Here is a 27,836-nt window from a genome sequence, read left to right on the forward strand (position 1 = left end):
GCTCAAACATGAGTACTGCTAAAGGTATTCCCTCACTGACGTGCATGTGTGCAGGATACAGGCCAAGCCTGGGGGTGGAGGAGCAAAGTGGAAGTGCATGCTTGCATGTTAGAATGAAGGGAGCGGCTTTGTCATTTGAAGTTGTAATTATTTGTACTTTCACAATGATTTTCTCTCAGTGAAAACAGAAGCAACTTCAGGCCTGTATCTCAGTGAGATAATTACAATGTATTGCATTCATGTACTTTTGTCTTGTTATATAACATGGCTTTCAGAGGTGAATATTAACAATAGTTCTTATGATAGTGTGTACACATGGCTGTTATCTTGATCATATCTCTCGCATCGAGTTTATTACCCCCTAGTGTTTAACGATATCACTTATTAACGATTAATGATTTAATAAAGATTGTTTTCAAAAAGGTGTTAAAACAAAAGGCCACAGAGGTCGTTTAAAAAATCAGTTGGGTTTGTCACCCTTGAAATATAAATTTGCTCAGCAACTTTCATGACAATTTTGAGGTATCGTGTGGACAGTGTTGACATTTTGGGTGTCCAAACTGTAAGGGGTTCAACCTCTGGGAGCATGAAGGGGTTTAGTACATTTTATACAAATATCCCTCATTACAAATTAAAGCGCCATGTGTAGAATTTGTATGTAATTATAGCATCATTGAAATTATTATGATGATGTAAGTAAAACTAACATTCAGTCATGATTATATATAGGCTACATGCCCTTCAACTGTGTTCTGTTGACATGTTGGTATACTGTCTCTTGTCCTCGTTTTCCTCCCTTTGAGGTAAATGTTGAGCGTGTTGTTTATCTATGGTTACATAAGACTGTAGGTGTGTGTATTTATGGGTGTGTGCGCATGTGTAAGTATGCATATGTATCAGTCTCTGTTTTATATATCTGTTAGTCATTGTCACTTATCAAACATCCTAAATATTTCTTTCACTTAAATGATTGTTATAATTTTTTGTTATATTCTTAATATTATATATATACTGTATATACTTTACTACAGTACTTGAGTAAATGCACTTAGTTACTTTCCACCACTGATTACCAGAGACAATTGTTCTAAAAAAAACTAAACAAACAAAGGCAGCATGGATTTTCCAAGTTAGTTAACTACATCAAAAGAATACCTATAACTTTATATTGATGTTTACTTATACTGACATCTGTAACATTTTGACTTTTTTTTTGCAAGGTAAATCTATTTCTAATGCAAAAAGGAGTGCGGAAAGAGAGCAACCCTGTATTGTACCCCACACTATGCAGATATTAAAATTATTAATATAACGTTTACCTGTACCTGTTTTGTAGTCGCCTGCAGGTCAGCTAGTACTAAATACCAATAACATTTTCTTAAAAAATACAGAATATCTAACAATGTTATGTTTCTCATAATAAAACTGCAACAGTGAGGAAGGCTATTATTAGTTCATAGAAATCATGACTTTATTTAGCTGTCATTTCCATGCAACTGTTATGCAACATGCATCACGTTGCTGGTATTTGATTGTGCTTGATTCAATGCTCCTTGTTAAGGCAGCTGAGTGACTCACTGTAAAGCTTAGGTAAGGTGAAGTTTATAGAAACGGTTTCCTTGGTTTGCTCAAACATGAGTACTGCTAAAGGTATTCCCTCACTGACGTGCATGTGTGCAGGATACAGGCCAAGCCTGGGGGTGGAGGAGCAAAGTGGAAGTGCATGCTTGCATGTTTGAATGAAGGGAGCGGCTTTGTCATTTGAAGTTGTAATTATCGTAATTAAACTTAGCACAAAAAGTAAGGAAATTTGTGTTTGGTAGATTATTTCTCTGTGGTAACAATACTTTTTGGCAATAAATCTTATACTGTTGGAAAGCCTGTTTAGTTCCCTTTCAAATGGTGCCCCATTTTGTAAGGAACATGCATTTGTGGGATGAGCAGCAGCGCTGAGTATGTGGGTTGCGCCCATGAAAAATTTACCAAATCTTCTCTGCCAATGCCAAACAGCTTATTCTGCCATTGACTCGTTTGGTGAATTGGATGATTGAAGTTTGAAGAAACAAGACATATTGGCAATTTAACAATTTATTCATTTCACAAACAGGAGCCTCTGTAGCGTGTGGAAGAACCATACACAGCCACAACAGCCTGGCACCTCCTCCTCATGCTGGTCACCAGCCTGGTCACACACTGCTGTGGGATGGCATCCCATTCTTCAACCAGCATTTGTCGCAAGTCAGCCAACGTGGTTGTGTTGGTCACTCTGGCACGAACAGCACGCCCAAGCTGATCCCACGTGTTCAGTGGGGTTGATGTCAGGACTGCTGGCAGGCCATTCCATCCTCTCCACTCCCAGATTCTGGAGGTAGTCTCTGATAAACCCCGCCCTGTGGGGGCGAGCGTTGTCATCCTGGAGGATAAAGTTCGGTCCCAGACTGTGGAGATATGGGATTGCCACTGGTTGCAGAATCTCATCTCTATATTTCTCTGCATTGAGATTGCCTCCAATGATGACAAGACTCGTTTTTCCAGTGAGGGAGACGCCGCCCCACACCATCACCCTGCCTCCACCAAAAGGTGTTACTCTATTGGTGCAGCAATCAGCATAGCGTTCTCCGCGTCTTCCAATCTGGTGCCAATCAGGCACCTGATTGGCAGCACCTGGGGGTACCAGAAGCTCAAAACAAGTGTCAATAGCAACAGCAAAATAACCTGTTTGGCAAATTTTTTATGGGCGCAACCCACATACTCAGCACTCATCCCACAAATGCACGTTCCTCACAAATGGGGCACCATTTGAAAGGGAACTAAACAGGCTTTCCAATGGTATAAGATTTATTGCCAAAAAGCATTGTTACCACAAAGAAATAATCTACCAAACACAAATTTCCTTACTTGTGGTGCTAAGTTTATTTGGCAGAGTGCTTTCACAATGATTTTCTCTCAGTGAAAACAGAAGCAACTTCAGGCCTGTATCTCGGTGAGATAATTACAATGTATTGCATTCATGTACTCTTGTCTTGTTACATAACATGGCTTTCAGAGGTGAATATTAACAATAGTTCTTATGATAGTGTGTACACATGGCTGTTATCTTGATCATATCTCTTGCATAGAGTTTATTACCCCCTAAATGTCAGTTAGTTTTGACACATTCAACGATATCCCATATTAACGATTAATGATTTTAAAAAGATTGTTTTCAAAAAGGTGTTAAAACAAAAGGCCACAGGGGTCGTTTAAAAAAATCAATTGGGTTTGTCACCCTTGAAATATAAATTTGCTCAGCAACTTTCATGACAATCTGCCAATTTTGAGGTATCATGAGGACAAAGTAGACATTTTGGGTGTCCAAACTGTAAGGGGTTCAACCTCTGGGAGCATGAAGGGGTTTAGTACATTTTATACAAATATCTCTCATTACAAATTAAAGCACCATGTGCAGAATTTGTATGTAATTATAGCGTCATTGAAATTATTATGATGATTTAAGTTTTTGTTTTGCTGTTTTATATTGTGCCTTTCATTCTAGATAGAGAGCAGCAGTCTGCATTGCTGTCTGCCACAGTGTCTTTTTATTTTACCACTGGCAGGCGCTAACATTGGACATGTTGGAAATTCTGCACTATGGACAGTCATGGTCCCCAGAGGATAAAATCCAATCACTTTGGTGATCCACTGACTTCCCCTAGCACCACTATAAAGTTGTCATTTTTGGTTTTCAGGGAAATATCGCAACAACTATTGTATGGATTGCCATAAAAATTGGTTCAGACATGCATGTTCCCATCAGGTTGAATTTAAATAGCTTTGGTGATCCCTTGACGTTTCCTCTAGCGACATTATGAGGTTGACAATTGTGGTGTTGATTGAAATTCTGCCCGATGTCACTCTTTTCGGCCGGATGTCCGTTACCTGTTGTAATTTTAAACTCCGGTCGATTTATGAGGACTATGGTTAACTGACAGCTAGCTAGACTATCTGTCCAATCTGAGTTTTTCTGTTGCACGACTAAAACAACCTTTGAACATACACATGTTCCACCAAAACAAGTTACTTCCCGAGGCTGCCAGAACCTCCTCCGCAATGCTGTGGAGGAAGGTCTGGTAATGCGAAACTAGGGACGAATAACCAACTCCTGACTGATCATTGTTAGCCTCGCTGCTAATGACAGCATGTATGGTTGAACAGATAAAAAGTCAAGATTCGTCAGCAGCTCCCCACCTCAGTGCGATAATTGTATGCTCTTAGACGAGTTCTTCCTGATGTGATGAATCTGTCATGCGTGGAATGTGTCTTCTTTAATGCGTTTGGGTGGTTAATTATAACGTTTGTGGAAAGGGATTCCCTCACTCAGTGTTCCTGTCGGGTTTGTTGGGCATGTACATAACTACTGTTTGAGGTGTTCCCTCACTGACGCACTGTGAACACTGTATTTGTTTCCATGGTGTGGCAGTGGGGTGTGAATGAGATATGATGTAGTAGATAGTTACTGATCAGATTGCCATAACATTTCATGTTTACATTCACGATCTCCAGAGGATAGATCCTAATGTTATTGATCACAAGCCATCGCATCAAACCAAAATGGCCCATTTTACACAATAAATATTAAAATGTAATCAATACATCGACTTACGTTTTCCTGCGCACATTCTTGCTCCCAAGGGAGTACACCTTTATGTTATTCACTCCATCCAACAGACTCAAGAACCTTAGTTTTGTTCAATTAAGAGACATATTGTGTGGTTTCACGCCTCCCTATATAAAATAATATTCATAGATATAAAACCTGATTCATCAGCTAACTATGGCGTGTTGTGTGATTCTGAAAGCACTGGACTCAGTGATTTGTAAGGACATGTAAAGGTTTACAAGGCCAGCTATCAAGCGTCTTATCAGACTCAGAGCTGTTCAAGTCAGGACCACAGTCTAAAGAGCAAAGGCAAGGTCAGCAAGTCTCTGTGCTCGGGGCTGAGGTTTTTGGGCAGTGGAATAAAGCTGACGGGAGCTTTAATTTTCTGCTAACACATTATATTTATTCTACCTTGTTTTTAAACCACCCACATATTATGTGGTTTTAGTTAGTTACACAATAGGTTTCATTTCAGAAACTTACAGGCAAAACTAACTACATTTCTTCCCCAATAATAGCACACATTGTAAAGGCTTATTATACCTTTTTCTAAACACCACCATGTCAATAAAATGTGAAGATTGGTGAATGTTGAGTGGAATCATAGAAACCTGTGAACTGTGATACATTTATTTCTGCCATTTTTGTTGCTTCTTATTCTGTTTCTCCTTATCAAAACTTACTGTACATGCTGACTGGAGGTGAGTAAACTCAAACCTTACACTTGTGCCCTTGGCACTAAATTATGGAGCTATTTCGATTAAGTCTATAGTTGTCTGTCTGAGTATTTGTGAAATATTGCAGAAGAATAAATACATAATAATATACACTACAGAATGTGTTTAGTCTTAATAGGCGATTATATACAATGCAAAACTCAAAAAGACCACTCTATACTTTTTCACTGGAAACAACTAGAGACATATTTAAAACCTTCAGAGTAAAAATACTCAAACTAATATCTTTACCGCTATGATAGATTACAATTACCTAAAAACTGTCTGTCTGTCTGTCTGTCTGTCTGGCAGTCAGTTGTTAGAAGTTCCATCAGAGAGATATTTCCCCTCTAAATTTGTTGGATGGTTTCATTTAAATTACTGTTAAGAGTTCCAAAAAGATGAAATCCCCCCTGCCCCCCCCCCTCCCTGTGATCATTTAGGTTCCCAACCTTTAGGTAATCCAACACTTACACAATTACACTTAATATTGTCTTTTATAATAGTATGTCACTGTCATGAGTTATTTTGCTTTTGATACTTTAAATACCTTTTGCTGATAATACTTCTATACTCTATACGATTGTGAATGCAGGACTTTTACTTCTAATGGGATATGTTTTACATTGTGCGATTTGTAGGCTACTTATAATAGCCTACATCTGCGCCCTACCTATAGCTTTTTTTCAATGCACCAAGAATAGTGTTAATGTTTCCTACAGCACCTGAAGGCATCGCCGGTCTTCACTGGGTGGGAGGGGATGTTTACAGCACGCAGTTAAAACTCCAACGCACGCGCCACCTCTGTGTAATATTCTCCAACACAGGCAGCCAGTGTGCAGGTGCGGGACAGAAGAGACCCACAACCCGCAGATACAGCAGGACGACAAGCGACCTGACTGTCTATCGATCGATTGTTAATTGATTATCGCTGACTTAAGCCTGTCAGTGGAATTTAACGATGTCCAGCTGCATTGGACTGCACTAACGTTATACCATACCGGGGTCGGACACACATTCAACAGCGCAACTATGCCGTCTCTGCGACACTCGTACACAGTGACTTTACCGGAGGAAACACCGGCCGCTTTCCCCTTAGACAAACCAGAGCTGCGGCGAAAGAGTCCTTCGTTGTCCCGGTCCAAGCTGGTGTCCACATTCATGGGTCTAATCATCAACCAGGCCAAGGTGAGTCCTCCATCATTACACCCCTGCTTCTGCCATACACTCTTGCACCTTTCTGAAAGCAGTATCCTCCTCTTCCTGATACCTTTTTATTTGGGTAACTTGTTAAAAACAAGACTACCATTTTTACCGTCTATAGTACATACAGGAAAAATGGTAGTCTTGTACAGACTCTGTACCTGACTTTTTAAAGTTCATATGTAGGCCTATTAGGCTACTGTGTTTTACCAGTTATATAAAACATAGGCTATATAGGCTACAGCCTGGGGGCTCAGCCTTGAGAAGGGTGTATAGGCCAGTAAGTACTGTATGGACAGTAAGTAGGCTGCAGTCTTAACATTAGCAGTGCTGTTTGGATGTTTTACTTTCAAAAAGGGGGAAATGATGACTTGTTTTCTTCCATTTGTTTCAAATGTGATAGAAAAACTATACTTCACTCAAATATATTATGTTAAACCTGTGTGAAGCCCGTGCATATTTGTTTCTTAAGAAGGGGGAAGTGAAAGTTTGTTCCATGTTTTGTAAGTTTTGTTTTAGGCCTGTAGATCATAAAGTACAGTATGCTGACAAAAAATAGTTTACAGTATTTCTATGCAACTGTAAACAATTACTCACATCAAGCAAAAATTATAATTGCGATATTTTAGCAGAGAAATGGAAGAATAGACACTATGAAATACAGTATCTTCACTGTAAGTCAGTTGAATTGAAGCTAGTTGAGGCAGATGACTGACTTTTTGCGTGCAGTTTTACAAGAAGAAATTGTAAAATCACAACAATCTTTAAATCCCTTCTCATCTTATTCAACTTTAAAACCATATGGAAAGCCATAGAGAGTGTTGTGGAGGCCCAACACTTAACCTTTAGGCCCTTATGTGGCCTTAAGTGGCGAAGGACGGGGCTGTGAGCACACATTAACACAATGCAGGGGAGTTAAGAACATTGGCTGCCTGCATCCAAGTAACAATTTGAGTGTGGTGTTTGTTGCGTGATAGAAAGGTGCGCTGCTGATAAGTAATATGTCTAGACTGACCCCTATAATCTGCATAGTAGTGTCCATGTGGGTCTGGTGTGTTTGCAGCAGTGTGAGTTTGCTTAGGTCACAGGATACACTTCAAGTCTTGTGTCCTTGATAATACTGAAGCGGATGTTATTGGTATCTCAATGGTATGCAGGCTTGTGTTTACACTGGACTTACAATATCTTATTGCGCTAACTTTTCTTAGTGTAATTGAGTAGTTTATTGTAATTTTTTTAGTACTTCTACCAGGTTAAGCGAAGGCGATTGGTCGGTTGGTACACCACTTTGGTCTGGACTTTAACATCTCCACAACTATTGGATGGATTGCCATGATATTTGATGAAGACATTCATGATGCCCAGATGATTGAACCTAATGATTAATAACTTTTCATCTAGCATTATCATCAGGTTTTCATTATCGATTAATCTGCTTATCAATCAGTTTATCATTTCGGTCTATAAAATGTCAAATCTAGTCAAGTCAGTTTTCACAAATCACAATTTTCCATAGTTTAAGGTGATGTCGTCAAATTGCTTGTTTTGTCTAACCAACAGTCCTCCAACCATATATGTTCAGTTTACTATCACGTAAGACTAAAAAAAGCAGCCAATCCTCACATTTGAGATGCTGGAGCCAGGGAATTTTGACTTTTTAGCTTGAAAAAATGGTTTAAACGCTCAGTCAATTAATAAAATAGTTGCCGATTTATTTTTCTGTCGATCAACTAATCGATCAATCAACAAATTGTTGCAGCTTTATTCATTTTTATCCATCAATTAGTCCAATCAATGTTTTATGACCAGTGTTAAATATCAAATGTTAGCATGCTGACACACTAAACTAGGATGGTGAACAAACATTTTACATCTTGGCATGTGAATATGTTGGTAAATTATGTTTTTAAGTATGTTTCAATTGTATTATTTTCTCTACTTACTACAGTTTTAGAAAAGTACCAATAATTCTACTTAGGTATGGTATTTTAGACCTCTCCCAGTTCTGCTGTTATCTAATGTAACAGAGATTCATGTTTATACTGTCTCCAAGGGAGTGGCATGTGTGTGTAGGAGTGTTGCTTCCTTCGTCACAGTACTTAGCCTTGACCAGACATGCATAGCTGGTAGGACATTGAGTTCTCTAGCTCTCTCTCTCTTTTTCTCTGAAGTCATGCCAACCAGTGGAGAGCGTTCCTGCGCAGAGAGATTACCTGAACGCATCACTTCCTCGGGTTTTTGGATGGGTCTTTTAAATCACCAGCCGCTTGCTGAGCGTGCCGTTGGTCAGCATTCACCAGAGCAGTGCAGCAGATTGGAACTCAGGACCATATGGTCACCTTCAAATGCTGCAGAGAAGTAGAGAGAGACACAAAGGTGGAAAATATATGAGATTTCAGCCAAGAGGGCTGTTGACAGTTCATACTGTCACAGTTCTATTTTCAGCTTTTGGAACAGCATGACGGCCATCACGAGGCTCTAAACCTCTCCACTGAAAGTCTTGATAACAACGTATTTACTTTAAAAAAGGCCTTATGTGAAGTGTAAGCAAATACTTTATGCTTGGCTCGGAATCACACCTCGTATCTCCACATTTGACCACTGTAACACAGATATCATGCATTTGCTGTGATAAGAAAAGCGCCACAGGAGAGGCACAAACATCCGGACAGTAGAACTCCGAGTACAATTAGGAAATAAACAGTTAAATACAGGTAGCTGACGTTGCTGCTCAGTTTACAATTTGTGTGCATACAAACAGTATGTGTGTGTTGCGCCTTCATGTGTGTTTCCGTCAGCGTGTTGCTGCCTTGACGCTGTCGTTTCCACATGTAGCTTCTCAGACGTCAGCAGAGGCATCGATGCATGACAGTGCTTAGGGTCATCGTGTTACACTTTTACTATGTTCCCTCATTCAGCATGAGCTACAGGTCACAAGCCAATATGTCACCTGTTGATATTCAGATACTGTCACTGGTATAGAAAAAAAATGTCAAAAGTCAAAATTATTCAACTTGGGTTCAAGGACGACCTGGTTTAGACAAGTGACAAGCATGATATTGAGGATGATATTGGTGGTTTTTGCTAAAAAGAAATCATACAGTGGAAACTGAATATTTGATCAGAAATAGGACAACAGGAGCATTAAAAAGTGGAATGTTTTTTTTTTCTTTGTGCATTTTATGAATCTTTTTAATTGACCTCGGCCCGTAAGACAGCATGAACCAAGCTGGTACTGCCAAGCCTGACCCGATATTTGAACAACACGTTTGCTTTGAATTTATTTTTTTAATATGGAGAAAGACAAGATTATATTCTTGAATTACTCGGCACAAACCTGACCTGAAATACTTTTTTTTTTTTTTTGGTTTAAACCAGTGTTAGTTAGGTTGAAACATGAAAGACTTTTGAGATGTATGGGTAACGGCATGTACAGCAAGTGGCTACATTTCGGTGTGAAGCAGTCCCAATGACGATGTTTCGCTACATTTAGATTATTTTAACCTACATGTCTACACATCTTCGTATCTGCAAATCTAGTTTCCTATAATAAAAAAAGGGAATTATTTGGCCACATTTGACCTTGTCAACTGCAAACCCATTACCTATCAGCCCATACATGCTTGATACATGTAATTGAGTTGATCTAAATGTTGTTTTAAAGAGTTTCCATACTGACAAAAACAAGATTTTGGGTAATACGCCAGGTGCTTGTGATTGCTCTGTAATTTCTCAGTCAGCTGATGTGCTGTGGCTTTCAGAGCCTTGCATCAGTCTGCCCTACAGATGAATAACACTACACTACCAGTGGCACCAGATATGTTGTTGGTCCGTGACTCAGGGAGCAATTTGAAACTCTTCACACAAACAACTTGAACGTTGTGTTCTGTAGATTCTCACTAGAGCTTTCTCTTCGGTCTGCTTGTGTGATGTCACTGCGGTGTGAATGGCAGCTGCAGGGAGAGGTCAGGACACACTGAGGTATTTCATCCAAGCATGTGGAGCAGTAGCTGATATCCACAGCACAGTGCTGCCAACAATGTGACCATCAGATGGTGTGCGTTGAAAACATGCCAGTAAGTCCATTGAGGCTTAAACACACTTGAGGAATGTAACACGGTGCTGTCATGCATTAGTTACATCATACTGAGAGCGTGCGGAAGCTGATCTGTTGGGTGCGAACAAGAGATAGATATATAATCTCTATCTATCTATCTCTGCATGTGTATCTTTAGTAGGAGTGTGCAAAAAAATCGATTCACATTCGAATCGCGATTCAACCTCTACCGCAATCGATTCATAGAATTCCAAAAATGGATTCATTTTTTTTTTTTTTTTTTTTAAATTGTATGTTTACTGCAAACACATAGGAAAAGTAAATGCATTTACATACTGTGAATTGTTACTGTACTGTGAATTAAGTTTTTGTTGTCATTACTTAGAATTCCTCATGGGGGAGACAGAAACTACGCACTATAGCTTTAAATTTAGGCTGTGGTAACCCACGTTAAACTCCAGTGATAACAAAACATCCCATTTAGCACCCAGTTTAGTCCCATATTGTAAGTGGGCCAAAAAAGGGGATTACATGGTCCCCACGTTGACCCAATCATAAGCCCAAGAAAGTCAACATCAAAAACAAATCAAATTTTGGCACCATTAATAACCCTCATTGGCACATATTGGGCCTATGTGAAGCCAATCAAGAAATGTTTAGGATTCATTCCCATCTTGGGCCCCCGCGACCATCTTTGCAATATTATTTTTGCAGGATGTGTCGGCACTTTGTTTGTCGGTTCAAAAGTTAATGAAAAAGATGAATCTACATATTCCCTTCAGGACTTTAATTGTTGAATAAATTCATTACACAAAATGTACCTGCAGTAACACTAAATATTTCTGCTGGGTCTTTCTTTGAATGTGTATGATACCGTTATATGTTATCTGTTCAATGAATAATTCTTCAAAAAATGCATGAATATACTAAAATCCTCCTCCCTCTCTATTTGAATAGAACAAGAGTCCTCAAGGCCTGGTGGGACTGAGGAACCTGGGAAACACAGTAAGTGCTTTTACTTCACTTTGTGATCGGATGTACAACTCGCTGCACTTTGACCTGCTGAGTCAGGATCTTCATTGAATGAACTTTTGTGTTTATTCGTGTGTTCCAGTGTTTCATGAACTCCATCCTACAATGTCTGAGTAACACTCGCGAGCTGAGAGATTACTGCCTTAGAAACATCCATCGAACAGACCTCAACAACAACAACTGCACGACCAACGCTGCTCTCATGGAAGGTAGGAGAGACCACATGTCAGCAGCATAACGAGGAACAACGTAGAGCTCTGTAGTGCCTCTTCAACGTTAAATCGCTTCTAAGGCTCAGCAGTAGGTATTGTTGTGCTGCGCTAACTCACTGCTAAAGATCTGACAACCCTATACTTTGATCGCTTTCACTGGGAAGAATGACCACACACAGATCAGATACCTAACTGGAATCGGATCTCACAATACTCAACTACAATTACATGCTCATTCATACTACAATTATAGTATTCAGCTAAATTAAATGTGTGCTGGCAGGACAACGACAGGGCCTATTTCACTCTGACAGGGCTTTTTTTTTTTAGAGGGTATGTTTGCACAGCATGTTTCCCACAGAGTGTGCATATCTCTAATAAAAACATGTATTTTCCCAACGCTCATTACCAAAAGCCATATCTTTTGCGTCATGACTTTGTATAATGTCTCTGAAATTAGTACAAAACAGTTGTCTCATCTACTTTCTTTCAGTCTTCAGTTTATTTTTTTTTAGAATCAGTCACATCAGTGAGATGACTCTTAGGTTGCTTTCACACCTACATCATTTGGTCCGTTTAAAACTAACCCTGCAGCGTTTGGTTGGATAGTCCGGTTCATTTGGGGTGGTGTGAAAGCCCATCCGAACTCTGGCTCGGATCAAACAAACAAACTCTGGTCCACCGACCCAAATACAGGAAGTGAACCAAAAACAATGCATTTACTAGCCTGCAATTTCAACCTTGCACACAATGTACACACTTAAATATGATTTAAGGTGTGAGAACTTTTAAATCAATAAGCTGTTCTGACCTAGCCTGGTCCTACCAGACTCTGGTACATTAGCCTGGTCCTACCAGACTCTGGTACATTAGCCTGGTCCTACCAGACTCTGGTACATTAGCCTGGTCCTACCAGACTCTGGTACATTAGCCTGGTCCTACCAGACTCTGGTACATTTCATTTGTACAGAGAGTCTGGCCACACTCCATTGACAAGTGTTAACTTCCTTGAAGGCGGGTACTCTGTTGAAGTTTAAAACTATTGGATCTGCCCAGAGCCACTCTGGGTCTGCCATAACCAATCGCTAACGTTTGGTTGTGACGTCGGCTTAGCATCGCTAGCGTTCGCCTTAGCCAACTCCTTCACCACTAACGGAGCGAGCTGGAAAATCAAACTTTTCCCGAACCCCGTGGGGAGGAGGGCCACGACATCATGGCCACCAACACAACTCAGCAAAGATTGTTCTTGCTCTGGCTTTAACTTCTGGATATTTGGCAGCGTTGCCACAACGGACCGAATGGCTTCGCTCGCATCTTTCTCCGCCGCCATTACGGAACTACAACTCAAACTAGCGCACGACCTCAACGTCACCATTCTCAGCCACTCCCTCTGTTCGCTGATTGGACCGCCAAATATTTGGCCGGAGAAAACCCAAGACTATACCGCGAACCCAGACGGAGTATGTAGGAGGGCGGAGCCAGGCTAGTTCTAACCCAACATCGCTGGTCGTCTGTGTGACAACGCATCATCGTCTCTCTCCTTCACTCGCTGTCCGTCTGTAACCTCTCACATTGTTCACCTTCTTCTAAAATATTAGAAACACTAAAGCAGAACCAGAAATATGTCATCAATTTGGTGTTGCTCCTTTATTTCTGTCAATAAACCATAAACAAGCGACCGTTTTGTCTCGCGTGACGTGTGTTTACAGTGTTTGGTGCGTTTGACAAAGTGCAGTGTGAAAGCTAACCGAACCAAATGAAAAATGCAACAATGTTGCAACTTCAACCCCTGATCGCACCGAGTCCACCGGACTATAGGTGTGAAAGCGCCCTTCCTCAGTGCATGGAACTGGCTCAGGTGTCATCAGGTGACCCACTTCAAGGGTGTTAACGTCACCGTCTCACCATGACTCCTGAGCCAGTTCCATTCACTGATGAAGACCTCGAGATGCAGTTGAAAGTAAGTGGACAGTGAGCGGAAGTCAAGACTGCCCTTTGATGCCCAAAAATAACAATTTTGGGTTAGGGTGAGATTTTCATCATTCATTCATTTCCTGAATCGGGCCTTGCTGTCTGTGTGTTTTTTTTTTTTTTATACTCAAGCTCAAAACATAATATGTGTTTTCAAACACATAAGTACAAATATTTTTGTTTAGGCTGGTTTGCACCACAGCAGATTTAAAGAAATGTCTTAGTCAACATCAAAACTCTGCATCTTAGCTAAAGAAGATGCTGATTTTGGGGAAACAAATACTACCCTCAGAGGATCCAGAGTCGGTGTCATCATCATCATTTTATCAAGTAGCATACATTTTGTAAAGGATAGTGTTGCATGATTATGGTCTCATTTTCTATCATTATTTGTCTTTGCTTCGCTTCAGAGTTTGCAAAGCTGACTCAGAGCCTGTGGACTTCTGTGAACAACGAGGCCATCAGTCCCTCTGATTTCAGGAGCCAGATCCAGAAATATGCTCCCAAATTTGTGGGCTGCAAGTAAGTGTTCCCTCCTCCTGCTTGTAGGCCTTTATTTATTCAATCCAGTTTGAGAACTATAGCTGATTTCAGAGTGAAGAAAGTAACAATTTCCCCTTTTGTCGCGCTGCAGTCAGCAGGACGCCCAGGAGTTTCTGCGTTTTCTTTTGGACGGTCTCCATAATGAGGTGAACAGAGTGACAGTACGCCCTAAGATGTCCGTTGAAGACTTTGACCACCTTTCGTAAGTCAGCCCCCCCCCCACACACACACACACACACACACACACCTCCTCTCACCTCTGCTCTCAATAAGTCACTCATAACCTTCCCTGTCACTGACACCTCTCACTGCCAAAAACACTGCTGCATGCCTAAAAGGTGCAAATATACTGTGTAATTATTTACAATTACTATGTAATTAATTACCTTCAAGATATTGCAGTTATGTGGCCATTCCTAAACGTTCCTCAGAATAACTAATACCCAAACATGTTTAATGACAATAGTCATACCAGTATATACTTATCAATAGCTGGAATTCCAGACCAGAGCAAGAACCTTTTACAATGTCTTAGTGGCTTGCATCTGAGAAAAAAAATCAGGACACACATTTCAGTTTTTTGTCTTAGATGTACCCCGTTTTGACTTGAGCTCTACTCTTTCATTCACAGAGATGATGAAAAGGGCACGTGGATGTGGAACATGTACTTGGAGAGAGAGGACAGCAAAGTAGTGGGTAAGGGATTTACCTTGATGGGATGCATCATTACCTTAAACCATCTTTGATGCCTCTTTATGCATATTAAATTCTCCTTCTCGCCTTTCTGTCTTTAGATCTGTTCGTTGGACAGCTGAAGAGCTCTGTGACCTGCACCGTCTGTGGCTTCCGCTCCACCGTGTTTGATCCATTCTGGGACCTATCCATACCGGTTGCACAGGTCAGAACACACACACATACACTTTGAAAAAGGTTTATCCATCCAAATTCTGTCAAATAGTGTTGGCTAGGCTTTAAAGACTTGTATATTGCTGTGGAAAACAAGTCATTACTTTGTTTGTAATGGTCATATTCTGATGATAAACAGACAACCTGGCCAGTTTTGTTCTGTTGTATTATATATAAACCTTAAATACCATGTAGTTTCATGTAGTTTGCGGTTTCCTGACTGGACATTCTCTGTGTCTCCACAGAAGAGCTCAGGCGAAGTGACTCTCAAAGACTGCTTGAGGCTCTTCACAAAAGAAGATGTGTTGGACGGGGAAGAGAGACCGGTAAGAAGCCTCCACACCCCACGTTCCTTTGTAAAGAGACGATATATAGTATGAATTATACAGCGTCAGTATCTCACTGCCCTCTCTGTGTTTGATCTCTCTCTCTCAGACGTGCAACAGATGCAAAACCAGAAGAAAATGCACCAAAAGATTCAGCATTCAGAAGTTCCCTCAGATCCTCGTGATTCGTATCCTTTCCTCACATCGTTGCACCATTTGTTTAGTGCTTACAGCCTGCACGTGCATTTAAATGAATGAACATATTTGCATACACTAAGCCAATGGCATACCAGAAATAAATGGTTGACTACTTTTCAGGTTTAGAGTGTTCTTAATTGTAGGCAGCATTTTAATGTGTAAAGTGGACCACGTGGTCTAACTTTTATAAACTGTTGAACTAGTCAATCTGTAGCAGCAATGCATCATATTTCATCTTTACTGGTGAAGGAACAAGGATGTCAAGTAGATGCTGTGGTGTAAAACTTACCACGTAATTAGAATATTTCCCTCTGAAATGCAGTGGAGTCGAAGCAAAATGTACTCAAAGTTGCACTAAAGCACAATACGTCATTTTGAACCAGTGTCAGCTCCTTGACTCGGTGTTCCTCTCAGACCTGAAGCGTTTCTCAGACGCTAACATCCGAGCCAGCAAACTCTCCACGTATGTCAACTTCCCTCTCAAAGAGCTGGACCTGCGGGAGTTCGCCTCAGACAGCAGCGGTGAGTATCTGCCGAAGGTGACGCACCGCCACCGGAGGACAGAGAGGAGGAGAACGCGTGCACTTTTCCGAGGCCCAGCTGGATTTGATGAGTAAGGATTGCAGTAGTGTTGACTGACAGTGTTGTGTCTCCCTGCAGAGCGTGCTGTGTATAACCTGTATGCAGTATCCAACCACTCGGGAAATGCTCTGGGAGGCCATTACACATCCTACTGCAAGAACCCGGCGCTGGGGGAGTGGTACAGCTACAACGACTCCAGGTACCAACTCTCAAATCTACTCACATATGATCATATTACCATACCGTCTCATTAGATTGGCAGAAAGCTGTCTAATTATGCTGTATGCAGCGGCTGTAAAATGATCTCATTCTAGCTGCATAAACGTGTGCCAACTTTATGGCTAGGCCTGTTTTTACGTAAAAGCTGTTTCTTTGTTTAACCGCACTAATTGCTAACATTAGCTAAGGTCCTAAAAGGTATAACTATTGATGGTACACGTCAGTTTTATGTTAATTAAATTAAAAAAATGCAATGTTTTATGATTAAAAAAAGAGGCGTGGTTTACTAATAGGCTTTGCACTTGTGTTATTACATTATCTGGGTCATATAACAGTGATATATAACCAAAATATGAGTCCTGGGATTCATTGAAAACTTTGTTTGAATATACACATAAATAAATATTTTTAAATTTGACTGAAGGAGACAATTATATTGTTTATCTCAGCTATTTCTGAGATGATTAATTGTACAGTAAGATGTTGAATTGATGCAGCTCTATTTATGGCAAATGAAGTGTGCAGACTGGGTGTACAGTGGTATGTAAGTACAGTATGTGCCTGTGTTTGTCTACTGTTGTTTGGTATTCAGTGTAATAACTAATGTGTACCGTATGTTTTGTGCAGGGTGAGCCCAGTGTCGTCCAGCCAGGTTCGCAGCAGCAACGCCTACGTCCTCTTCTACGAGCTGGCCCCCTCCCCAAACAGCAAATATCAGACGTGCCGGCTGTAGACGCTGTGGAGGAGTTGAGAAGCTGCACTGAACGGTGCCTGAAAATGGAGTCAGACTCTGCCTGCTGGGAGAGAGCTCCGCCTAATGGAGAGAGTCCTGCCATTACAGAATGTGACGATGGAGCACAAATACTCGTTGCTGAGCGGAGAAAACGCCCTCTGACCGTCCTCTCAATGTGTTTTTTGAGGGAAAAGCGTGGATGTGAAAGCACATTCGAACTTCAGGATGTCAAGCAGAGCTCATAAATTGCGTGGAACTGAAGTGACACTGGGAAAATACTACTTACATTGTCAAAAAGGTGTAGATATTCAGCTCAAGGCACAGCTGTGAGTCAAACTTTAAAACGTCCTTTTGGAGTATAAGAAGACCCTCTTCATGGTGCACATGCAACAGTCGATTCACTCCAAAAAAGACATTTTAAAGCTGTGCCTGGACCTTAATCTACACCCACTCGAGTGGAATATTTTTCTTTTTTTGTGCACTTTGAACATGGACTTTTATTATTGTTATTAAATTATTATGTGACGACATTACAGAGACTTGAAAAATGCCTCGCACAGCAACTGAAAGATATAATTTATTCTATTTAACGTAATGCCAGTAACTGAAAGTGCATACTGTATATGTCATTGAACAAAGCCTTATGGTTTCCTCTTAAAACAGTGGAAATCCTCTATGGAGAGAAGATGTTTTATGTCAAAGCACATATTATTTTTGTACAGTATTTATGGACAGCACAGTGAATGTAGCTGTACTGTGGGAAAGCCAGACATACCAAAGCAGCTGTATAAAAATGCATCTACAATACTTCCAGCGATTATGTTGCTGACTTTACATCTAAGTCACTTCTTAGTCTTGAATGATTAAAATTCAATGTTAACTTACTCACTCATCATGTGATTTTTTTATTTATTTATTTTTTTTTATTTAACCCAGCCATTTATCCAGCCAGCCAAAAGGAAGATAAGGATTATTTCATGTGAGTCAAAATATTCTTGGTTTTATACATTGTTCAATATTCTGCTAATCTAGGGACACAGATGACAGAAATCATGTGCAATAAATTACACACAAACCATAAATAACTACTAAATCAATTAAATCAGTAATAATTGTAGTCTCATCGCAGCTTCATAAAGGAATGTAACCCATGTAACTAATTGTATAATAATATTATTGACTAGTTCTGTAAAAAAACAATAAACCTCAAGTATGCCGTAAGTGGTTATTTCTGCAAGTCAAGTCAATCGATTTATAAAGCACATTTAAAACCAACCTAAGCTGCACAAAGTGCTGTACAAAGTTTTATTATTATTATAAAAACAAAGGAATACAATAAAAACATAGACACAATGAACATCATACAAACAACACACTTCTATACAAATGTCCCTAAACTAAATCATATGCCAAAGAATGAAAATTGGTTTTAAGACAAGACTTAAATATCTCGGTAGTGAGGGAGGACCTGATATGAATAGGAAGTTTATTCCACAGTCCCGGGACCACAACTGAAAAGGCACGATCACCCTTTGTTTTCATCCGAGACTTTGGAATAGCTAAAAGGAACTGATAAGACGATCTAAGGGTCCTGGAAGAGTGATGTAAGGTAAGGAGATCAGCAATATATAAATGGGCCAATATATGTGTCTTAAAAACAAGTAACAATACCTTAAAATTGATTTTATATTTGACCGGTAACCAAGGAAAAGCGGCCAATGTTGAGGAAATATGGTCTCTCCTTCTGGTACCAGTCAACAATCTAGCAGCCGCATTCTGGACAAGCTGCAGGCGTGATAAAGATGATTGGTAAATCCCAGAATACAAGGAATTGCAGGAGTCAATATGAGACAAAATAAGAGCATGAATAACAGTCTCCAAGATCTTAGGAGAGAGGATTTTAGTTTAGCAATAGTCCTCAGATGAAAAAAGCTACCTTTGACACCAGAACTAATTGTCAAATTGTAATGCTGGGTCAAATATGATGCCTAAATTTCTAGCAAAAGGGCGCCCACTTGTGGACAAAGGCCCCAAATTTTTCAAAAGTTCGTCAATTGAATTAGGGGAGCCAAACAACATGACTTCTGTCTTACTCTCATTAAAGGTGCTGTAGGTAGGATTGCAAAGATCCAGGATTTAGCCAAAGAATTGGAATATCGACAACTTCTCATTCCCTCCCCCCCTTTCTGCTAAAGCCCAAACAGTCTCCTAAGCCCCTCCCCCCACGAGGGAGAATGAATGCGTGCCTGTGCATGAGCAGTGATTGACACGCAGTTAGACACCTCCCCCCCCAAGCTGTGGATTTTTACAAATCGCACTACAGGCTGTAGGTGGTGCCAGAGGAGCCAGATCGTTTTTTAAATTACCTGCTTAATGTATTCTACTGGAACATAGGGTCAGTTTCAGCAAATATGACAGAAAGTTAGTTTTATAAGTCTTACTTACTGCACCTTTAAGTTTGGAGAAAGTTGCAGTATTAGTAATACATCCAAATTAAAACATGAGTAATTTGCCTTATGAATCACCAGTATTGCATATCACCAAAATGACAAGCAAAGGTCAGTGAGTGGGCGATGCATACTGGACTTCCAGGCTAAATAAGCAGATTATGGTTTGATTGGATCTATGTCAGAAACACCTTTGACCCACTTAAAACAAGGCCATCTGACAGAGGTGATTATTTCATACTACACCCACCAGAGGGAGCTTTGTTCACTAGTCATGAGGTTTGTGTGTAGACAAATGTGGTGTCTTTGTGTAGACTAATGCTGATATTTGTAAAAGCTGTCAAAAGCTGCTATTTTGTAGTCTGTACCTTGACATGAGCCCCTTGGGTTATCAGACAAACTGACTCTCAGATACATATTCTGTTTTACATGAAGAATGATTTTCAGAAAGAAGAGGTCAGAAAGGAACCTTTTATCATATCAGGTAGAAAACAACAACAACTGGCTATCTGATATATATATATAATTTTTTATTTTTTTTTTATTTATTTTTTTTATTAATGAAGTCTTACCCAGAACCAAAGCTTTACTGTGGAAACCACACCCATCTTTCCTCTCTCTTCCCTCTGAGGAAACTCTTATCCTTGAGCCACTGAGCTTGTTACCGCCTGAGGGAAAAGAACTGAGTGTGTGTTGTGTGAGTGATTAGGTTTCTGTGGCTTAGACAGATGATCTGTTAGGGAGAAGGCCAATTTGTGAGAAAAAGATAGAGTTATCAGAGTGTTGTTGCAGCTGTAACACTAACTGTGCCTCTCCCACAACACTGATAGTTGGGATACAAACAGTCAGCAAGATCAATGCCATGTTAACCTGGCATACAGTACAAGGGTTGTGGGTAAAATATGGCTGGTATTAATCAACTTATTATAAATCAGACATGGCCCATTCGATTACAATTGATTTAAAAAAAATGTGATGCAGCTTTATTGATTTATTGTGGAATTGTTTGCTGGTATACTTTATATCTCATAATGATATACAGTATAGGATGGAGAGACATCCATGGTTCCTAGAGGAGGGAGCCTACTGACTTTGGTGATCCCCTGACTTTTCCTCTAGCTCCATCATTAGGGTTGACATTTTTGGATAGATTCTTTAGTGAAATGTCTTAACAAATATTACAACTGCAAATACATAGCCTGAAGTACAAATTTTCTAAATATACACTCACTCATAAACTCTTATGAGAAATACAAATAAATTACTGGAGGTTAGTTTCATTTCCATTTCATTTTCATTCATCTTTGCAGATACACACAGATAGGACACTCCCCTCCCCCAAGACACACACACACACACACACACACACACACACACACACACACACACACACACACACACACACACTCACACGTGGCCCCCTGGCTCCCATGCACACCATATGGGCTGATCACACAGCTCAGGGTATTAACAGTGACTTGCCTGCATGGGAACAGTGCTGTATTCAGTGTTGTAACCAAGCACTCCCTATGTTGACACTTCCATAGCTAATGACCATAAAACCATGAAGGCCTCGTGAGGGATAAAGTCCACTTTAAAGTGCAGCTGTGTTTCAGTTAGCCTAATAGATAGTTTGATTTGCATTGATATGGATCTTATCTCAGTTAGCTATTAGGCTAACTGAAATACAACCATGCCAATCTCTAGGTATGGTGAAGGGTATGTGATGATGTGGGGCTATTTTAATTCCAAAGGCCAAGGGAACTTTATCAGGATGCATAGTATCCTGGATCCATGAAATAACTGGCCTTTAAAAATAAAAATCTGCCTTCCTCTATGGGAATTTAACATAGGGGTATGTATAATTATGGCCCCTATATTTTAAGGAAGAACATTTATTTATTTACAATACATTATTCATTCACAAAAAAAATGGTGTCCTTAAAAGGTCGGATTTTTCCTCATTTTTTAAATTAAGGCATTAAGATCAATTTCCAAAAGATGATATTTTTATTCCTATTTTTAGTCAACTTTAGCATGGGTATGAATACTTATGAGCAGCACTGTATATATATATATATATATTTATATATACTCTGCTTATATATAAAAACTCTGTTTTATGAAATCCATTTTGAGAATAGTCAGTTAAGGGGAAAATATCATATTCATGTGGGTCCCATCACATATATAAGTTAAAGTCCTGCTTTTAAAACCTTACTTAAATAAAATTATTATCAAGTATTATCAGCAAAATGTACTTAAAGTATGAAAAGTAAAAGTACTCATTATGGAATAAAATGTTCCATGTTAGTGTTTTACTATTATATATGATGTTTGTGGCTGAATATTACTGCTGCATTAATGTGTGTGTTTCATTTTACTGCTGTAGATGTTCACGGTTGTGCTAATTTTAACTCCTTTATATACTGTTGGGTAGTTAAATCTGCAGCAATGCATCTGTCGTGGACCAAACAGTCAAAGAACACAGGTTTAAAGTTCAAAAGTTGGGTTATTTTCCAAAAACAAAGATTCAACAAAGCAAATAAGGCAAAGGGTTATTGGGCCCTGAAAAAGGAGATCAACAAACCAGCTGATCAAACTAACAAACACACACAGGGGAGGACAACATGGACAATAATTAATTTAAATAATTAATAAATAATTGTTTATTTCTAAAGAAACACAACAATGTATAAAAGGCTCTATTACCTTGTATCTCACGTTATGGCTCCGTAGTAGACGTTTTTGTTAAAATAGGCTAACGATTGTGTCATAACCACATGACTTACTGTCGCATAGTAGAGGAATTACCGCATAGTACAGGAGAAGCTTGCAGGCAGTTTCGACTTACATTAGCTGTTTAAAGGTGTGGACGCACAGAGCCGATGGCCAAACGTCGGCAGAAAAGGCAGTTGGGCTAATCAGTCTCCCCAAAGTGCCTCGGAATACACCAAAGCGACGACACGTAATACGTAATATGTCTCCATAACAGCAGGCGGCGCTAATCTGTATTGTCGCCCAACAAATGAAAACCGGCAGCTGATTGGACGAACGCGTCACGTGGGTCTCCTTTCTCCGGAAATTCAAAGACAGACTGTCATGGCGGCTTGTTCAGAATCAAGGGGGTAAGCTTTCCTCGGACCGCGTAGCTCCTATGGCACCATTTTGATGCTACCAAGCCATCACCTCCCATTAGCATTCCATTGACTGCCATTTTTAGCCAGTATTTTAGTTAGCAATAATTAGCCTGTGTCCATGTTATGTCCTTACATATACCTACGCTCTGTCTCTGCAATATTCGGAATGATTGAGATTTCTCTTGGCACAGCTACCAGAAGACTTCAGACAGGTTGCTCACGTCACATTTACGTCGTCTCTCTCAGTTGGAGGCTGCGCAGTTATGCTCAGCCATCACCAGAAAAGTGCTTCTAATATCCTTCACTGGTCTCCGTCCAGAGCAACAGGATCTGTTGGTCCATTATATATATGTCAATGTTCAGAATACGATCTCATATTGTACTAAAATAGTTCAACGAAACGTGTTTCTGAAAACATTTTAAGTGAGAAATAGGCCATGCAGTTGCTGAATCTCTCATCATTTCAGATCAACAAAGGTCAGTTTAAAAGATTTTTGTCAGATTTTTGAGAGACTCTAGTCACGCTCATTCCGCTCCCCGTTTCAGGGTTAGCACTCTACCAATCAGATGGGTCATTTGAGTCCGACTGCCGGCAGTGCCCGCCCCACCGATTATACGTATCAAATCGGCCAAAACAAAGGACAACGGCCCCTCGGACGGAAGACGGCACAGAACACACCGAACAGACTCGAGTCACTGACCTCGCCAGACTGTCCAATGGCCGATTATCGGCTGTGTGTCCCCTGGCCTTAAGTTTAATTATTAATGTTAACTAGCATTTTAGTTAGCGATAATTAGCCTGTGCCTATGTTATCTCCTTACATATACCTACGCTCTCCGTCTCTGCAAGATTCGGAATGATTAAGATTTCTCTTGGCACAGCTACCAGAAGACTTCCAACTTTCAGACAGGTTGCTCACGTCACATCTCCGTCTTCAAGCTCAGTTGGAGGCTGCTCAGTAACGCTCAGCCATCACTGGAAAAGTGCTTCTAATATCCTTCACTGGTCTCCGTCCAGAGCAACGGTATCTGTTGGTGCATTTCATTAACTGTCTATGCAGCAGCCAGGTAACTCAGTGACAAGAGAAATTAATGAATAATAAAATAAAATAAATAGCAGCATGACAAACCTTAAACATTCAACTGTTTGGCTGTGGCCACAACAGAATCTTATTCTATAAGATCATCATATGTGTGTAGCGTCTCTGTCCTGTGAGAACCTTGTATCTCTAAAAAGTCAACTTTTCATATTTCCTGTTTTCACCTTTGTGACGATGCATCTTTTTCAGTGTAATTTACCTGGACTGATGTAGTGTTGCACGTAAACCAATTATATTGCAGCAATTTAACCAACCCCCTGCCTCGATCCTAGACCTACCAGCTGGCCATTTCTGCGACCTAGAATGCTGAATGTGTTAATGTATCACTTACGACTGGCCCAGTTCCTAATAGCTTCAAGACTGCTGTTAAACCTCCATCCATCCAGCTCCAGCAGGGGACCCCAAACTTCCCTTTCCCGAGCCACATTAACCAGCTCTGACTGGGGGATCCCGAGGCGTTCCCAGGCCAGGTTGGAGATATAATCCCTCCACCTAGTCCTGGGTCTTCCCTGAGGCCTTCTCCCAGCTGGTCGTGCCTGGAACACCTCCCTAGGGAGGCGCCCAGGGGGCATCCTTACCAGATGCCCAAACCACCTCAACTGGCTCCTTTCAACGCAAAGGAGCAGCGGCTCTACTCCGAGTTCCCCACTGATGACTGAGCTTCTCACCCTATCTTTAAAGGAGACCCCCAGCCACCCTCCTGAGGAAACCCATTTCGGCTGCTTGTACCCTGGATCTCGTTCTTTCGGTCATGACCCAACCTTCATGACCATAGGTGAGGGTAGAAATAAAAATTGACCGGTAGATCGAGAGCTTTGCCCTCTGGCTCAGCTCTCTTTTCATCACAACGGTACGGTAAAGTGAGTGTAATACCGCCCCTGCTGCGCCAATTCTCCGACCAATCCCCGGCCAATCTCCCGCTCCATCGTCCCCTCACTCGTGAACAAGACCCCAATGTACTTGAGCTTCTTTACTTGGGGTGGTTAAAGCTCTACTTAAGAAATCACGCCTTGATCCAGGGCCTCTAAATAATTATCAACCAGTCTCTCACCTTCTATTCTTTTCAAAAGTACTGGAAAGAGTGGTGTCCCAACGTTTGGCCCACATATTTATAATAGTAATCCATTTTATTTATATAGCACTTTTTACAACACTCAAAAACACTTTTGAGTGTTGTAAAAAGCGTTTTTCAGAGTTTTTTTGAAATACACACACAATAATCAAACATTAAAAGCGGGTCTCTAAGTTGACATGTGATTTGAACATGGATCATTGTTTTCTTCTAGACTGACTGGAAAATCAATTTAGTGTTTCTGGCATGGCTCTCACGTGGTTAAAATCTGAGAAGGTTATCTGAAAGAAAACAGGGTTTTTTTGTATGACACCCTAACCTCTTTCTGTCCTGGCCAACTTCAGCTAGTAACTGGTTGACATGGGAGGGTCATTTGTTTTCAAGGTAAAAGTGCCTTTGGTAGTTAGCATTGTAGGTAAGACTTTTGGGAGTATTAGCAAGTTTCTCTGTTGTTTAGATTGGTTGCTTGTTCTTTGATTTCTTTAGTCCTTGTACCTGTTACATTAGGCGGGTAGGCCTCAGGCGCAATTAATCTATTAAGCCTTGTACTTATCAGTGTTTATCTCGCCAAGGAGAATACTTTCTGAAAACCACTGCCTTTCTCTAACTGTCTGTTTGTGGGTGGTGATGGTGTAGTGGATATGACACATGCCTTTGGTGTGGGAGATCTGGGTTTGATTCCCACGGTGATACATCAACCAATGTGTCCCTGAGTAAGACATTTAACCCCTAGTTGCTCCAGAGGTGTGCAACCTCTGATATATATAGCAATTGTAAGTCACTTTGGATAAAAGCATCAGCTTAATGACATGTAATGTTTGTGTCCCACAAGTGTAGCTTTCTCCCCAGTGTCCTTTTCTTTTCTTTTAAATCGTTTTTTTTTTATCGTTTTTAACTGCTCTTTAATGTTTTATGTAAAGCACTTTGAATTGCCCTGTTGCTGAAATGTGCTATATAAATGCCTTGCCTTGCCTTGCCTTCCTTTAGGCTTGTCTGTACAGGACCATCAGCTGTCCTGGGACCTCTCTCTCTCTCTCTCTCTCTCTCTCTCTTGGGTGTTGGTGCCTCATTTTAGATGCTCGGATCTGGATCTTCGTCCTCCAGGAGATTCAGACTCTCCTTTTGTCTCTCCCTCTCCCTTGAGTGCATGTTGTCCTTGTCTGTTCCTCTCTCCCTCTGTGGGTTTGTTTCCTTTCTTCTATCTATGTGAATGGTGTGCTTGAGCTTTGCCTTGTGTGTTTGTTTAGTCGTCTCAATGATGGAGAGGAGCTTGTGTGGCTCAGGTCATATCTGTTTGCTGGCACCTGGAAGCTGCTTAATGTCCTCCTGGATCAATGCTTCATATATGCTTACAACCTATCCATACTGTAAGTTTACTATGTTGGTCTATTCTATCTATTGCATTTGTTGTTGCAATTGTTACAATTACCAAAATCCATAGCACCTAATCAATGTCATTGTGCTTTATACCAGCATGTTACACTCAACTGTCACAAATTATATTACACCCCAGTCTCTAATTGTTGTTACAAGTTTTCCATTTTACCATTGTTCCATTTTACCAATTCCCCAAAACAAGCCTTTGCACATTGAATATTAACTCACCATCCAATATTAGGGGTGGCTACTACATGTTATCTCACACTGACACTACTGTAGATAAGATAGACTAATCAATGTTTGTTAATGAATCAAATTATTACATGTAGCCTAATGTGAAAGCAATTGCAGTGATGATCCCAACAGAGACTTACCACCCTATTCAGCTCTATGCAGTGGCACAGCCTCCTTTATCTTGTGGTGTCTTAAATAGTAATAATGTGTTGCTGTATGAAGAGGAATCCGCCGACGCTGTTCTTGATTATAAAAAGGTTTATTACAAACAAAGATTCAGCATCAATTTAACAGACCCATGGATATCTGGAGAGACGACCGACCCAATCTTCAAAATTTGCCGCTCTGACTTTTCTTTGTGTGAGCAACGTATATATCCTATGCATTGTATCAACATAGGGCGTAATATGTGTGAGTATACCATTGGAGGGATAACTGACCAATCGATGCCTGTTATCTGGCACAACTCCAAAAAAGGTATCTTCTGTCTTGGGGGGACCCCTACTCATGTTAACAATTTCCAGATGTTCTCAGTAAATGTAGAGTAAAGTTCATAGGACTCCCTTATAACAAACCTTTAAGCAAAGTTTATAGAAAGTTATAGAATGGTCATATACTACAATCTCCTTCATTTTATAGGTTGTCTTACCACGACGCTTATTAATCCTGTCTCTGGCAGCAACACAAGCTATTTTCATCAACAAGCTGTGATAAACCCACGGCTCAAATGGAAGACAAAGTTACTGACTTCCTTAACTAATGAAAATATTGAGCATCTAGCAAGCTAGCTAAAGCTAGTGCAAAAAGGAGAGTGGACATTCTTTAGGTGGACAGAAACGCCAAATTATTACCTATGCTTATGTGTTAAAAGGCAGTTGTTAGCTAACATGGTGTTAGCAATGACAATATGACATGTGTACGGACGAATAATATATTACATATTCATTTTAACTTTAGTTTTATAAGTACTTTTAGGTGGATTTTTGCTTTCGTCAGGTGAATCAGCCTGTTAACCTCTTGCCAGTTTTTGTCCCAAGCTAAGCTAACTGGCTGCTAGCTGTAGCTTCATATTTAATGAACAGTTCAGATGTGACAGTGGTATGGATCTTCTTATTTTTATGTATAT

General features: G+C 40.3%; 1 protein-coding gene across 2 annotated transcripts; it reads left to right on the forward strand.

Moving 5' to 3' along the window:
- Positions 1–6,136: 6,136 nt before the first annotated feature.
- Positions 6,137–18,221, forward strand: LOC116056021 (ubiquitin carboxyl-terminal hydrolase 2-like). 2 transcript variants are annotated; one of them, XM_031308136.2, is made up of 13 exons: positions 6,479–6,543; positions 10,512–10,634; positions 11,573–11,620; positions 11,730–11,856; positions 14,241–14,352; positions 14,465–14,575; positions 15,005–15,069; positions 15,168–15,271; positions 15,525–15,605; positions 15,715–15,793; positions 16,218–16,325; positions 16,464–16,584; positions 17,232–18,221. In XM_031308136.2, exons 2-13 carry the CDS (start codon positions 10,611–10,613, stop codon positions 17,335–17,337), a joined length of 1,086 nt encoding a protein of 361 aa, XP_031163996.1. In that variant the 5' UTR covers positions 6,479–6,543; positions 10,512–10,610; the 3' UTR covers positions 17,338–18,221. The 2 variants fall into 2 exon arrangements, with proteins under 2 accessions (XP_031163995.1, XP_031163996.1); XM_031308135.2 differs by lacking the exon at positions 10,512–10,634 and having other exon boundaries at positions 6,137–6,543.
- Positions 18,222–27,836: the final 9,615 nt, after the last annotated feature.

This window comes from Sander lucioperca, chromosome 13, assembly GCF_008315115.2.
Source record: "Sander lucioperca isolate FBNREF2018 chromosome 13, SLUC_FBN_1.2, whole genome shotgun sequence".
Taxonomy (NCBI): domain Eukaryota; kingdom Metazoa; phylum Chordata; class Actinopteri; order Perciformes; family Percidae; genus Sander; species Sander lucioperca.